The sequence below is a fragment of the Sparus aurata genome, chromosome 4 (genome assembly GCF_900880675.1).
Source record: "Sparus aurata chromosome 4, fSpaAur1.1, whole genome shotgun sequence".
NCBI classification, from domain to species: Eukaryota; Metazoa; Chordata; class Actinopteri; order Spariformes; family Sparidae; genus Sparus; species Sparus aurata.
The window spans coordinates 26,706,714-26,721,084 of record NC_044190.1 but is presented as its reverse complement, the minus strand read 5'-3'; the positions used below and the strand labels follow the sequence as shown (position 1 = coordinate 26,721,084).

Here is a 14,371-nt window from a genome sequence, read left to right as displayed (position 1 = left end):
GCTGCACAAAGGTCTGTGTGTATTAACACTTTTCCAGTTTTTGTGACTACAATTTAGCCACTGACAGTACAGTCTCAGTCTCTGAATGATGTGGTTGTCTACTGAAAATCCTAAATGTTATCTGAGAGTAGTTTGCTTCATTTTTCCGTCCACCTTACACATACACATACTCATCTTGCAGGTCGCTCACAGGAGGTTCCTTCAAAGAATCAATTGACACGATCACAGATGAGCCATCATATAAATACAGAAGAGTTCAGTAAAATGTTCAGTGCAGAAAAAAATAAGGTTTCACTTTTGTAAAAAGAGAAACATGGAAAGAGTAAAATAACTATTTAAAGACATATATTAATCTATATTGGCATGTTTTAAATAACCGTCTCCTGCAGGTTGATATCTCTGTTCATAAATAGCAGTGGTGTTGCCCTAAATGCTACTCTGTCGTCAGATGACAGTAATGGAGACAAAGTTCAGGAGAAGTTTGGACTGTAGGCCGAAAAAGGAAAGACACTGTAGTACTTTTGGCTCGTCTTTGAATGTAACACTAAAAAGAAATGTGGGAGCATTCTTGGGGTTTGTTGAAACAAGTCTGTGCTGCGAGCGGAGTGGTTTGGCACAGAGTTTCATGCACTGTGGTACCATTTCTCATGGTGCTTACGGTCCTTATTGGAGTCCTGATCTGTCACACTGGGGTTCTGTGAATTTGAAGTCTCTTTTGAGAATTCATCTTCTCCCAGCATGGTCTGGTAAAAGGTACAATATGGAAACTTTATACTGTGTTAACTGTGCAATCAAGGTTGCGAGTGGCCTCAGAGAAAGCTTCCCTCAGACAACATGCACTTTCAAAACTCAATTAACTGAGACCTGCAAAAGAATATAGAACAACTTTAATTTCATCTCCATCTCATCACAAAAGCATCACCTGAGCAACATTGGTCCCAATGTAGTCGTCATACAGTCAGATAATAAAACCAACCTCATTAAAACTGTGTTTCAATAAATAAAATGACAAAAAATGTCAAAAATAACTTGGAGGGGTTAAACGTTACCAGCTGCGCACTGAATCATGGGAAAACAAGACCAAAGAACGCACTTGCTCCAGGGGTACAAATTAATCAAAATGATTTTTTAATGACCTACTCTTTTGTCTGCAAAGTGACATGTTTCACAGGAACGATAGTAGGCGAGTTTGGTACTACAAGCGTGTTGAAAAAGTCATTTGTTTAGTCTAGCTAGCTAAAGGTATCGATGTACTCTTTAGTTGATCCGCCGCTGGTGACACATCTCCAGCCTCAGTTAGCATCTCCGTATTTCCCCACAGTCCTGTCGTTGCTACTGAAGTAACCATTAGCAACTGGGCAGCGCCCGGCTGAGCACCTTCAACCGCTGCCGATGTTGTCCTCGTAAACTCAGCAGGTAGTTAATGTTACATTTTATTATGGGTTATTTTTTACACCAAGGTTAAAGACCGTTTGATCAGTTAACTTTGGATATGAACTCTGTAAAGTACCGACGCATATTGGGAGCTTTTTGAGTTCGCTTTGCGGCTGTCTGGCCGGCTAGCTAACGTGCTAGCTACATTATCAATAACCAAGTCTAGCTAGCTTTAGTGTGTGGTTTGAACCTTAGCTATTCGGGGCACACCCGCTTATAATAGTCAAAGTAATGGCCACCTCGGCTAGTTTGTGTTGTCATAGAAAGTATGACTAATGCCTCACTACTATTAACCTCGACAGCGACAATATATATTATTTCACATGGCTTTGTTATCTGATCAGCCGGGAGCAGCACAGCACGGCTACTTTTCAGAGAGAGTGGGGCTTCATCTGCTCCTTGCATGTTTAGTTAATGTATATTTAGTCACAGTGTTTATTTGAGCCCCGAGGTGATGTAGTGTGAAGCAGAGAGAGCTAGTCTTTCGAGGGTTACACAGGTAATGCAGGTGCACAGGCACATAGTTGTTGAGCAGTCGTGACTACTGCGAGGTCAGTGAGGCATAGTGTCAGCTCCAGCCAGCCCTACTCACATCCTCTCATAAATATAGGTAAAAAGACATTCTTACTTGTATTTTTGCACATCTTCATAAGAGCCCAGCCAATAAAGAGCTGCTCAAACCACCCTCCTTCTCATAGATAGATAATACTATGTGCAGGTGCTGCAATGACCAAAACCAACAGTTATAAGTCCATAAAGTTTGATTAGGAAGTCATAAAAGGTGAGTAAAGAGTTTGAGAGAGCCTCGGATGAGCTGAGCTAACTTACTGAACAAGTGGCACTGAGGCAAGGATGAAGGTATTTTATTTTGTTAGATAAACCCAGCTGTTCTGTGTGAAAGTTCTTGTGCATAAATGCAGTTAAATAAGTCTTTTAATAAGTCACACAATGAACATAAATTGCACTTGCTTCAGAGGTAGGGATGACGTTGACTTTTGATGGGTGTGGAACATCTAAGGAATGGCATGTTAACTATGTAGCAGGACACAATGCGAGTAGCTGTCACAGACAGATGATAAGAAAAACCAGTCTAGGCCTCCGTTGGACATGTTTGTCCTGTCTGTTGGTGCAGTCATTAGAGCTCACAGATAAGATTTTGATATAGATAAAATGGTTTAATGTCTGATCTTTCGTCCTGCATGACAGTAAAGGGTTCACCTGAACAGTCTGTTCTTTTATTCTTACAGGTACCATAATCTCTCCACACAGTAAAGCCCTTGACAGACTTGTGAATCATAGGTTGTTGGGATGTTTGTAAGGCTGGCCATGGTTAACATGTAAGGTCCCAGTGAGTGGCACTGACATGTTGCCAGGAGTCGGTGTGTTTGGCACGGGAAGCACAGCCCGAGTGCTGGTCCCGTTGTTGAAAGCTGAAGGCTTCGAGGTTCACGCACTCTGGGGGCGAAGTGAAGAGGAAGCGTGCTGCTTGGCAAAAGAGCTTGGAATCCCATTTCACACCAGCCGATCTGATGATGTCCTGCTGCACCAAGATGTTGACCTTGTTTGCATCTATATTCCACCCTCAATGACAAGGCAGATTGCTGTCAAAGCACTGGGTAAGCTGAGCCTACTGAATACAGAGAATATTGGTGAATATTTAAAACATTTCAAAACTGGTTATTTTTTCTTTACATTTCAGAATTGTTTGGGTTTATGTGAGAGATGACACTCAAATAAGATCAGTTTTCCTCCTGAACATCAAGTTCTGGTCTTGCAGTCCAGTTTTCACTTGCACTGTATTTACAGCTGAGTTATACAAATTGCTACCTGGGCGTGGCAGGTCCGCTCTGGGACAGATTTGAATATTTTGTGACTGCAACGACCGTAGTCCTTCTACTCCTGTAACGTATTTCACAGGGTTTATTTATGCTTGAGATGTGATTAATGATAATCATAGCCATGATCACAAGGAACACAGTAATTTGATGGAAAAAAGCCCAAAACTAAACTTACAGACAAAACCTACAAAACCCCCAAATCTTACATCAATTATTAACCCCCTGAAGCAGACATATTCAACACACTGTCGTATCTGAGTAGATCTATAAAGTTAACTTACTGTATCTGATGGAATTCCTGAGTGTTGACCTCAGCTTCCTGTTTTAGTTGCAACTTCCTGAGTGTGTCCCCGCCAGAGGATTTAATCCCTGGCACTGCTTCGAAGGGGGACCGAAGGCCACCGATCTCCATCTATGAAAACCATGCACATCCTCTGTGTTATCACATGTGGCTGCAGGAGAATGTCTTTGAGAATGACTTTTTGTTTATTCATACCAAACTCCAGAAGCTGGGCAGTAATGCCATCTAAGGCAATCAAGTCCAGTGGGTCTGAGTGCTGAGACACCAAGTCCACCCTGAGTCTTCTAATCATATTTGATACACTCGGTTGGCCTCTTTAATAGGTACAACGAGCTTAAACAAATGCTGTCAACTATCACAATTATAAATCCTGTTTTAGTAGGCATTGAATTAACTTTATTTTTGGATGCTGCAAGTTGGTTTGTGATGCTGTTGAATCGTTTAGAGTTATTCTGAGAACTCCTTCTGAAAATGTTGCCTGCCCTGATTAATTAAAATGGAGATAGGAACTTGCTGAGGGTTGCAGCTATTATATAGGTTTCAATGTATACCGTGGTATGAACATTTACTATTTCAAACTCAACTCAACTTTATTTAAAAAGCATAAAAGCCATAGCTGGGACAAAGTGCTGTACATAAATAGGAAATAGAACATAAAACATAAAAACATAAAAGACAATATAAAAAAACAATAAAACAATAACAATGTTAAAACAATAAAACACTAAAATAAGAGCAGAGTCTCATGCTGGGTTGAAAGCCGAGGCATAAAGATGGGTTTTAAGATGAGTTTTTTAAAATGGACAGTGAGGGGGCTTGTCTGATGTGTAACGGAAGGACGTTCCATAGTTTGGGACCGTAGTTTGCAAACCATGTTTGCTTATTTATGATATCAACTTCTAACAAGTTAGTTATTTATTTATTTTTTTAAATTGAAGGTTTCCTTTGAGCACAATGCTCACAACAGTCCCCATCAACAAAAGATTAATTCAAAGAAGAAAATCAACTAATATTCTTTTAATTGCTGTCACAATACAAGATGATCAAAAATCAGAACAGGGTTGATGTGGGAGGTAGAGATTTGCAAGATTGTATCTTTGAAATGTAGAGTTTTTATTACTTTTCATTGAGTTTCATTTAATTCAGTTTTATCTACATAAAAATAACTCCTGCCTTTCTCTCCGCAGGTATAGGTAAGAATGTTGTGTGTGAGAAAGCTGCAACTGCTGTGGATTCATTCAAGATGGTGACTGCCGCCAGATACTACCCCCAGCTGCTCAGCATTATGGGTAATACCCTGCGCTTCCTGCCAGCTTTTGTTGCAATGCGCCAGCTGCTGGTGGAGGGGTATGTTGGCGAGATGCAGGTGTGTGATGTCCGAGTTTATGGCCCCAGCCTCCTGGATCAGTCGTACGGGTGGACATGTGAAGAGCTGATGGGCGGAGGTGGTCTGCACACCGTCGGCTCTGCCATTATTGACCTTTTGAGTTACCTAACCAGTGCACGAGCCCAACGTGTTCACGGCTTACTGCGGACCTTTGTGCAACAAAATGGTTTGATCCGAGGCATCCGCCGAGTCACCAGCGATGATTTTTGTTTCTTCCAGATGTTGATGGGTGGAGCTGGGTCGAGCTCCAGTGGTGTATGTTGCACTGTGACCCTGAACTTTAACATGCCAGGGTCATTCGTGCACGAGGTCATGATAGTTGGATCCACTGGGAGACTGGTTGCCAGGGGGACAGAACTGTATGGGCAACGCAATGGGAGCACAGGTGAAGAGCTGTTGCTAGGCGACAGTGGATGGGTGGGACCAGAGGTGAAAGACATGCCCCTGCCTCACCTGCAGGGGCTGAGTTCCATGGTAAAGGCACTGAGACAGTCTTTTCAGGCTCACGAGGAGCGCAGGTTGTGGGCGCGAGGACCGGTTGCCATAGCGCCTACGTTTGAGGATGGTCTGTACGTACAGACGGTGGTCGAGGCGGTGAAACGGTCCAGCTGTAGTGGAGAATGGGAGTGTGTTGAGATCATGAGTCAGGAACCAGATCCAAATCACAACCTGTGTGAGGCTCTGCAAAGAAATAAGAACTAAATCTATTTATACACCCAGTGCAACTACTACATGTGTCTGACAGAACTGGGCTCTGAATGTCTGTCCTTAAATTCAGCTGCTGAGGCAGTTTACTTTACCCTTGACTACTTTTTGCATTTTCTTTACATTCTGTCTCAATTTGAGCAGAATATTTTGGTTTAGAAAACATAACTATGTTGCGGATGTTTGTACCCTCAAAGTTGTAATTAGTTTTTACACGAAACATGTTAACCATAGCTCCATTATTCCGATTCTCAACAGAAGATATTAAAATAGCGTAGTCTATGTAAGCGTGTCAAAATCTGTTGACATGTTTATTCCCTGTACCCTGCTAAAATGTAGACAAAGTCCTTATTCCCACTGAAGCCGAAACTCATGACTGCAAGTTTCCTGCTAAATGAGGTTGACCTGTCACCTGTCAGTAAGGCACCACACCTATGTCAAATATTGGAAAAGAGCAAAATTACTGGGAGTCCAAATTCCAGCCTTTCAGTGGATGTGTGACCATTGTCTTTATCCTCATTTTAAGCAGTTTCTCTGGATACATTTTTGTGTACAAAGAAACATGTAGGTTATTGTATTTTATTGATAGTTGGAGATAGATCAAATAAGCGCATACCTTATCCTTGATATAGGAAAAGAGCGCAGCTCTTCCTGAGATCATTTTGAATAATTCAGCTTTTAGCAGTTAATGGAGGTCAGGACATGATGTAGAGAATCACAAAGATTTTGTACTTTATCAGTAAGTTAACAGTTGAGTCCTTCACAATTTTGTCCAATGCCTCAATTTAGTAATTCAGCTCGGATACACAGCTGTAAGTGTACAGTCCAATAGGAGAAAACATTTGATTCTCTATTGTTCATAACAGATCAATGTTGATGTATTTTTGTGGTAATTTATTCCAGCAGTAGCACCTTATTCTGAAAGGAAGTGTTTACCTCGGACATGAATATGAATATAAAAGCATGAGGACGATTTGACTAACAAAACACTTTGACTGTTCACAGTGTGGTGACTAGCAGAATTCAAGTGAGTTTGGTGGAGCTCAATCTCTGTTGTGTTAGAATTAGACTAATGGAGCTATACAGAGTTGAGTTTTATTTAATTTTTAAATTTTTATGTAATGATAAGTAGACATTTGAAAAGTGGAAGAGGTTTTGTGTCATGGCATGCTATGACAAACATAAAATACCAGGGATTGAGTAAAATAAGCTATGTAAAATTAAGTCTAATTTGTAGCATCACCCCACAAAATGCCCAAACATCAAAGTGATGCATCTTATCTTAAGTCTTCTTTGATTATTACTCGCACCGTGCAGGCTAGACAAGTTAGTTTACTATTAGTTTAGTTTCCTTCTCCATTCATCCATATTCTCACTGTGTTTGATCATCATATGGTTAAAATATTTTTCACCCAAATAAAAACACTACTTCAGAAGCTTTGATGTGGGTGATGGCACCACACAGCCACAGGATTTTTATGAATATATTTGGAAAACACTGGCATAGGACATGTTGAATGTTCCTCAGAGAGGAGAGGTGTTTATAGTGATGTTTGTTATCGGTTTCCACTCTAAAATCTTGCCACCAGTAAATCATTCTAACCAGAGACACTGACTGTGAAGAAGGAAACTACCGATTTCTAACAGCACCCTGTCAAGTTTACACAGGGTGATGCTCAAAGGATTGACTTTAGGTGGAGTATCGCATTAAAACTTATATTAGTGCAAACAGGCTTGTCCTACAATTATTACAGATTGGTGTCTGATAAAAGTCGACACAAAGCCTGAGGGTATTTGACAACTAAATTAGTTTAAAATGTGTGTGAAGAGGTTGTTTACAAGTGCTTACAATTGAAGTAATTTTATTTGTTTTTACAAGATTTTTTCCATGCAACCTATGCATTTAAAATTATTACAGATTTTCAAATCCAGAGAGTGAAACCTTACAAATTTTTATCATTAAGTACAATCACTGTATTTGATTTGTGTGAGAGTATAGATGTGTACTACAGACCAAGAGAAGGAAGTGTAAACAGGTTGTGGTTGTAGTCACTCACTGCATCTCAGTACTGCTGCATATCCTAAATATTAATCACCTTCACCGCTCTTAATGCTGAGACAGGAAGTGTTGACAGAAGCAGTGTGCTGGTTTGATTTGATCGGTCTGTTCATGACACACGCAGGATTGTACTGGGAAAAAATAAAATTGTGTTTGTATTTCACAGTTTCCAGCAGACAAGGATACAGACACGTTACACGCTTACCTCACGCTATCCCAGCAGTGCTTTACAAAAACAATTCATCAAGTTTACATTAAGTGTCTTCATAAAACACATCATATTTGCTTGCAGATTATTAAAAAACATTCCAACTGAGTTTTCACCTTCTTGTTAACAGTTGTTTCTGGGTTTTTGCACTGATAACTGCTAAAATGCCACATGATTAATATGCAGTGTGGTGCTTGTGCCAGCCAGCTCGCTGCAAAAATGAATTTAACATTTGTGTGAATGAGGAAGACTTTTTGTATTTATTTATGTCTTGTTGTGGAGAAAGTTTCCCATTGTTTATTCTGTTTAGTGTTTGTGTTTTCAATCTGTGAATTTCTGTTTAAAGCTGTAATATTTAAATTGTTTAGATTTGGTGTTGTTTTAATTAATAATATGGCTTTTGAGCACAGTGTGTTGCCTTTAAGTTGGGAACTGATCTGTTCATCTGCCTGACAGACATTTCCTTTAATAAAAACAATTGTATTCATCCAGTGTCTGTTGTCACACTTCAGTTTGATTCTGCAAAAAATAACTTCACAGAATTTTAATATTTTGAATATAATCCATTATTTCCTATTTCTACTTTTGCTCTGATGAAGCAGCATGCAATCTGCAATTTTATATATATATATATATATATAATATATATATAATATATATATATATACACACACATACATACATACATACACAGTCAAGGAAATAGTATTTAGAGCTGGAGTGTGGAGCATTTGTCTCCCCGTTGTGGCAGTTAGGTTTCTTCAGTTCAAAGATTTTGAGAAAAATACTGTTACAGGTGAGCTAGTGCAGGGTGTCTGGAGACATTTCTCTCTATTGTACTATTCTCACCCCAGAAGCTCAGCCCTGCCAAACCCGGCCCGGTTGACTTCCTGTATGGTGAGGACTGCTGATTCTGAATTCTTTGCTGAGCATCCTCTTACTTATCTATTTTTATTTGCACTAAATTTTTAATTTTAATCAATCAATCAACTTTCTTTCTTTATTATTGTTTTATGTTTCCTGTGTAAAGCACTTTGTGCTACATACTCATGTATGAAAAGTGCTTTATAAATAAAGTTGATTGATTGATTGATTGATTGATTGATTTTCCCCTGTTTTTTTGTTGTACTGTTGTTATGTGCGGTGTCCTTGGGTGCTTTGAAAGGCGTTATGAAAATGCATTATGAAATGCATTATTATTATTACTACTATTACTATTATTAGGGCCCGAGCAGGGAACCTGCGAGGTCCCTATTGTAATCGTAATGATTATTCTTATTTTTTTTTTCCTTAGCACAAAATGATCGCATATTTCACTGCCTGAACATACCCCAAAACTCACCAAACTTGGAATATAAGTCACACCTGGCGAAAAATTTTATAATCTATTGTCGTCCTGAATTTCTACCACTAGGTGGCGCTGTTATTAGGGAAAGCACGTTTTGGCTAATAACTCCCATATACTTAGTCGCACACTCAAAAACCTTACATCGACGCGTTCAGTGAATTGGGCTGAATCTCGTGGTATAGGCCACGCCCATTTCCGCCTACCGTTTTTTTTCGCTACGTCGCAAAATGTCGAAAACCTACTTTTTCGAACTCCTCCCAGGCGATTTCACCGATTTGCACGAAACTTAGCACACAGCATCTCTGGACCCTCCTGACAAAAAGTTATTAAAGGATTCTAATTAAAATAAATAATTTTGAAGTTATTAAATAACAAAATCCTGCAGATTTGGCTCAAAACAGGAAGTGTTGGATATTTCCACAGTAGTCTTATCAAATGACATGAAACTCAGGATACTACTTCCCCATGAGCCCCTGAGGCCCTGTGCAAAATTTTAGGAGATGACCACAAGGTGGCACTCTTTAAATTGATGTATTTTATATCTCCACAACGGTGCATCGGAATAAGACGAAACTTGGTACATTTATTGTCAGTGCCCTCCTGAGGACATCTGACAAAGGGTTTGCCGATCCACCACTAGGTGGTGCTCTGGCGTCACTTTAATTGTATAATTGGCCCTGTGCCCACACCATAACACTTATGGAAATGAAATTCATAGAGGTGCTATAGAATGGCCCCTGTGACTCACTCACCGAAAATGACCACCAGGTGGCGCTATTTTCAATGCAAAAGCGTTTTTGGCTCATAACTCCCACTTAATATGTTGCATATTATAAAACCTCATCCCTACGTGTTCCCTGCATTCAGCTGAATTGTTTGGTGTAGGCCACGCCCACTTTTGCAGTAACTTTCCGTTTGCAAAATCGCGACAAAAGAAAAACGTACTTTTTCGAACTCCTCCTAGAGAATTTGACCAATTTGCACCAAACTTTGCATGTAGCATCTGTAGACCCTCCTGACAAAAACTTATCAAAAGAATTTTGATAGTCCATAAACTGCCCGAAAAATAAAATGACAAATTCCTGCATATTGTGTTGAAAACAGACAATCTTGCATATTTTTACAAAATACTATCCGATCATCACATAAATGTTCATAATTGTGTGGTATCGCCTATTGATGGTCTGTGTAAAATTTGGTGCAAATCGGCCCTTAGATGGCGCTCTGGTCGCAGTCTAATCATTTTGAATGGAAAGTAAATGGGGAAATCTTCAAGTCCTCTTCAAAACTCATCGACCTTCAACCTCTCCTTATCCCTCATACTTTGAGCTAGACACACCATTCTAACTTTTAAAGAGTCAGAAGACCTCAAACTATTGGGCATGTATTCAGTTTTTAAAGCACACGTTAGCCACACCTGGCCTGCTATCATCATCAACAGTGTCAGCAACAGAGTTTTGTCCAGTGTTAGTTTTGTAGAAGCGTGTGCCTTTTAGAGATGCTTCATTAGATCAGAGTTGCTTACAATGGACGTGGACAAATGAGATTAAAACAGTGTCTGTACTTCCATTTTGAAAACATCAACTTTCCCTCCGGACTCGCCATGGCCGCAGTTCCCCTCTGCTAGTTTGAGTGTGTGAGGCTGCTGTGTGCGTGTGTGGCTTGTGTGTAAACAGAACATTGCCACTGATTGGCTTAAGAACTCTCACTCAATGTTAGGGAGCCAATCATCATCACTTATGCGGTTGTCTCGCTCCTCCCTCCTCCCTCACCGGAGGAAAAAAAATTTCAGACCATCGACTCAGTCTTTGCCCGGGGAATTATGCAGCAGTTCGCACAATTTTTCTGACTTCAGCGTACATTATTCACACCGACAATAGCAGGCCACCGAATTATAAAGCAACGACTTCCTCAGCGGAAGGTGTTGCTTGAGCAAGCCCCGACGGCAGCATGCATCGACAGCAGCAGGCCCCGACGCGCGTGGACTGCGAGGGCCCGTTCAACGCTGCTTGCAGCTTTAATTAGGGCCCGAGCAGGGAACCTGCGAGGTCCCTATTGTAATCGTAATGATTATTATTAGGGCCCGAGCAGGGAACCTGCAAGGTCCCTATTGTAATTGAAATGTTTTTTATTATTATTATTTTTCTTCTCACAAAAGGATCGCATTTTTCACTGCCTGAACATACCCCAAAACTCACCAAACTTGGAATATAAGTCATACCTGGCGAAAAATTTTATAATCTATTGTCGTCCTGAATTTCCACCACTAGGTGGCGCTGTTATTAAGGAAAGCGCGTTTTGGCTAATAACTCCCATAAACTTTGTCGCACATTTAAAAACCTTACATCGACGCGTTCAGTGGATTGTGCTGAATCTCGTGGTATAGGCCACGCCCATTTCCGCCTACCGTTTTTTTTCCCTACGTCGCAAAATGTCGAAAACCTACTTTTTCGAACTCCTCCCAGGCGATTTCACCGATTTGCACGAAACTTGGCACACAGCATCTCTGGACCCTCCTGACAAAAAGTTATTAAAGGATTCTAATTAAAATAAATAATTTTGAAGTTATTAAATAACAAATTCCTGCAGATTTGGCTCAAAACAGGAAGTGTTGGATATTTCCACAGTAGTCAGATCAAATGACATGAAACTCAGGATACTACTTCCCCATGAGCCCCTGAGGCCCTGTGCAAAATTTTAGGCGATGACCACAAGGTGGCGCTCTTTAAATTGATGTATTTTATATCTCCACAACGGTTCATCGGAATAAGACGAAACTTGGTACATTTATTGTCAGTGCCCTCCTGAGGACATCTGACAAAGGGTTTACCGATCCGCCACTAGGTGGCGCTCTGGCGTCACTTTAATTGTATAATTGGCCCTGTGCCCACACCATAACACTTATGGAAATGAAATTCATAAAGGTGCTATAGAATGGCCCCTGTGACTCACTCACCGAAAATGACCACCAGGTGGCGCTATTTTCAATGCATAAGCGTTTTTGGCTCATAACTCCCACTTAATATGTTGCATATTATTAAACCTCATCCCTATGAGTTCCCTGCATTCAGCTGAATTGTTTGGTGCAGGCCACGCCCACTTTCGCGCTAACTTTCCATTTGCAAAATCGCGACAAATGAAAAACCTACTTTTTCGAACTCCTCCTAGGTAATTTGAGTGATTTGCACCAAACTTTGCGTGAAGCATCTGTGGTCCCTCCTGACAAAAAGTTATCAAAAGAATTTTGATAGGCCTTAAAATGCCTGAAATATAAAATGACAAATTCCTGCATATTGTGTTGAAAACAGTCAATCTTGCATATTTTTACAAAATACTATCCGATTATCACATAAATGTTCATAATTGTGTGGTATCGCCTATTGATGGTCTGTGTAAAATTTGGTGCAAATCGGCCCATAGATGGCGCTCTGGTCGCAGTCTAATCATTTTAAATGGAAAGTAAATGGGGAAATCTTCAAGTCCTCTTCAAAACTCATCGACCTTCAACCTCTCCTTATCCCTCATACTTTGAGCTAGACACACCATTCTAACTTTTAAAGAGTCAGAAGACCTCAAACTATTGGGCATGTATTCAGTTTTTAAAGCACACGTTAGCCACACCTGGCCTGCTATCATCATCAACAGCGTCAGCAACAGAGTTTTGTCCAGTGTTAGTTTTGTAGAAGCGTGTGCCTTTTAGAGATGCTTCATTAGATCAGAGTTGCTTACAATGGACGTGGACGAATGAGATTAAAACAGTGTCTGTACTTCCATTTTGAAAACATCAACTTTCCCTCCGGACTCGCCATAGCCGCAGTTCCCCTCTGCTAGTTTGAGTGTGTGAGGCTGCTGTATGCGTGTGTGGCTTGTGTGTAAACCGAACATTGCCACTGATTGGCTTAAGAACTCTCACTCAATGTTACGGAGCCAATCATCATCACTTATGCGGTTGCCTCGCTCCTCCCTCCTCCCTCACCGGAGGAAAAAAAATTTCAGACCATCTACTCAGTCTTTGTCCGGGGAATTATGCAGCAGTTCACACAATTTTTCTGACTTCAGCGTACATTATTCACACCGACAATAGCAGGCCACCGAATTATAAAGCAACGACTTCCTCAGCGGAAGGTGTTGCTTGAGCAAGCCCCGACGGCAGCATGCATCGACGGCAGCAGGCCCCGACGCGCGTGGACTGCGAGGGCCCGTTCAACGCTGCTTGCAGCTTTAATTATTATTATTACTCAAGAAGCTGAGTAGATGGAGTCAGTTACATTTCATTACTGAATATAGTTGATTCATAACTGTATTATTATCATTATTAATATCATTATTATATAGTTTATTTTATTTTATTCAAGCCTCATGAATAACGAGTGGCGCTGGGTTAACCCACCCCGGAGATGACGTTACGGTCAGCAGCAGCTATGTACGGAAACCAAACGGCCATGCATTCATACATTTTATTTCCTCCGTTTTCCCGAGATAACGAGATAACGAAACCTTGTTTTCTCATGATAACGAGTTAATTAGGGCCCGAGCAGGGAACCTGCAAGGACCCTATTGTTTTTGTAATGATTATTAGGGCCCGAGCAGGGAACCTGCAAGGACCCTATTGTAATTGAAATGTTTTTTATTATTATTTTTCTTCTCACAAAAGGATCGCATTTTTCACTGCCTGAACATACCCCAAAACTCACCAAACTTGGAACATAAGTCACACCTGGCGAAAAATTTTATAATCTATTGTCGTCCTGAATTTCCACCACTAGGTGGCGCTGTTATTAAGGAAAGCGCGTTTTGGCTAATAACTCCCATATACTTTGTCGCACATTCAAAAGCCTTACATCGACGCGTTCAGTGGATTGTGCTGAATCTCGTGGTATAGGCCACGCCCATTTCCGCCTACCGTTTTTTTTCGCTACATCGCAAAATGTCGAAAACCTACTTTTTCGAACTCCTCCCAGGCGATTTCACCGATTTGCACGAAACTTGGCACACAGCATCTGTGGACCCTCCTGACAAAAAGTTATTAAAGGATTCTAATTAAAATAAATAATTTTGAAGTTATTAAATAACAACTTCCTGCAGATTTGG

The 14,371-nt window shown here is 40.6% G+C and overlaps 2 protein-coding genes across 2 annotated transcripts in view; one reads left to right on the top strand and one right to left on the bottom strand.

Annotated features, from left to right (window-relative positions):
• Nucleotides 1-1,084: 1,084 nt before the first annotated feature.
• On the top strand, nucleotides 1,085-8,424 carry gfod2 (glucose-fructose oxidoreductase domain containing 2). The gene is made up of 3 exons (XM_030413527.1): nucleotides 1,085-1,416; nucleotides 2,682-3,050; nucleotides 4,761-8,424. Exons 2-3 carry the CDS (start codon nucleotides 2,798-2,800, stop codon nucleotides 5,660-5,662), a joined length of 1,155 nt encoding a protein of 384 aa, XP_030269387.1. The 5' UTR covers nucleotides 1,085-1,416; nucleotides 2,682-2,797; the 3' UTR covers nucleotides 5,663-8,424.
• LOC115580317 (uncharacterized) overlaps nucleotides 3,167-14,371 on the bottom strand; it is a 22,822-nt gene continuing 11,617 nt past the window's right edge. The window contains exon 2 of the mRNA XM_030414559.1: nucleotides 3,167-3,684. The gene's annotated coding sequence lies outside the window, so the exon portion shown is untranslated. The remainder of the gene's footprint in view (nucleotides 3,685-14,371) is intronic.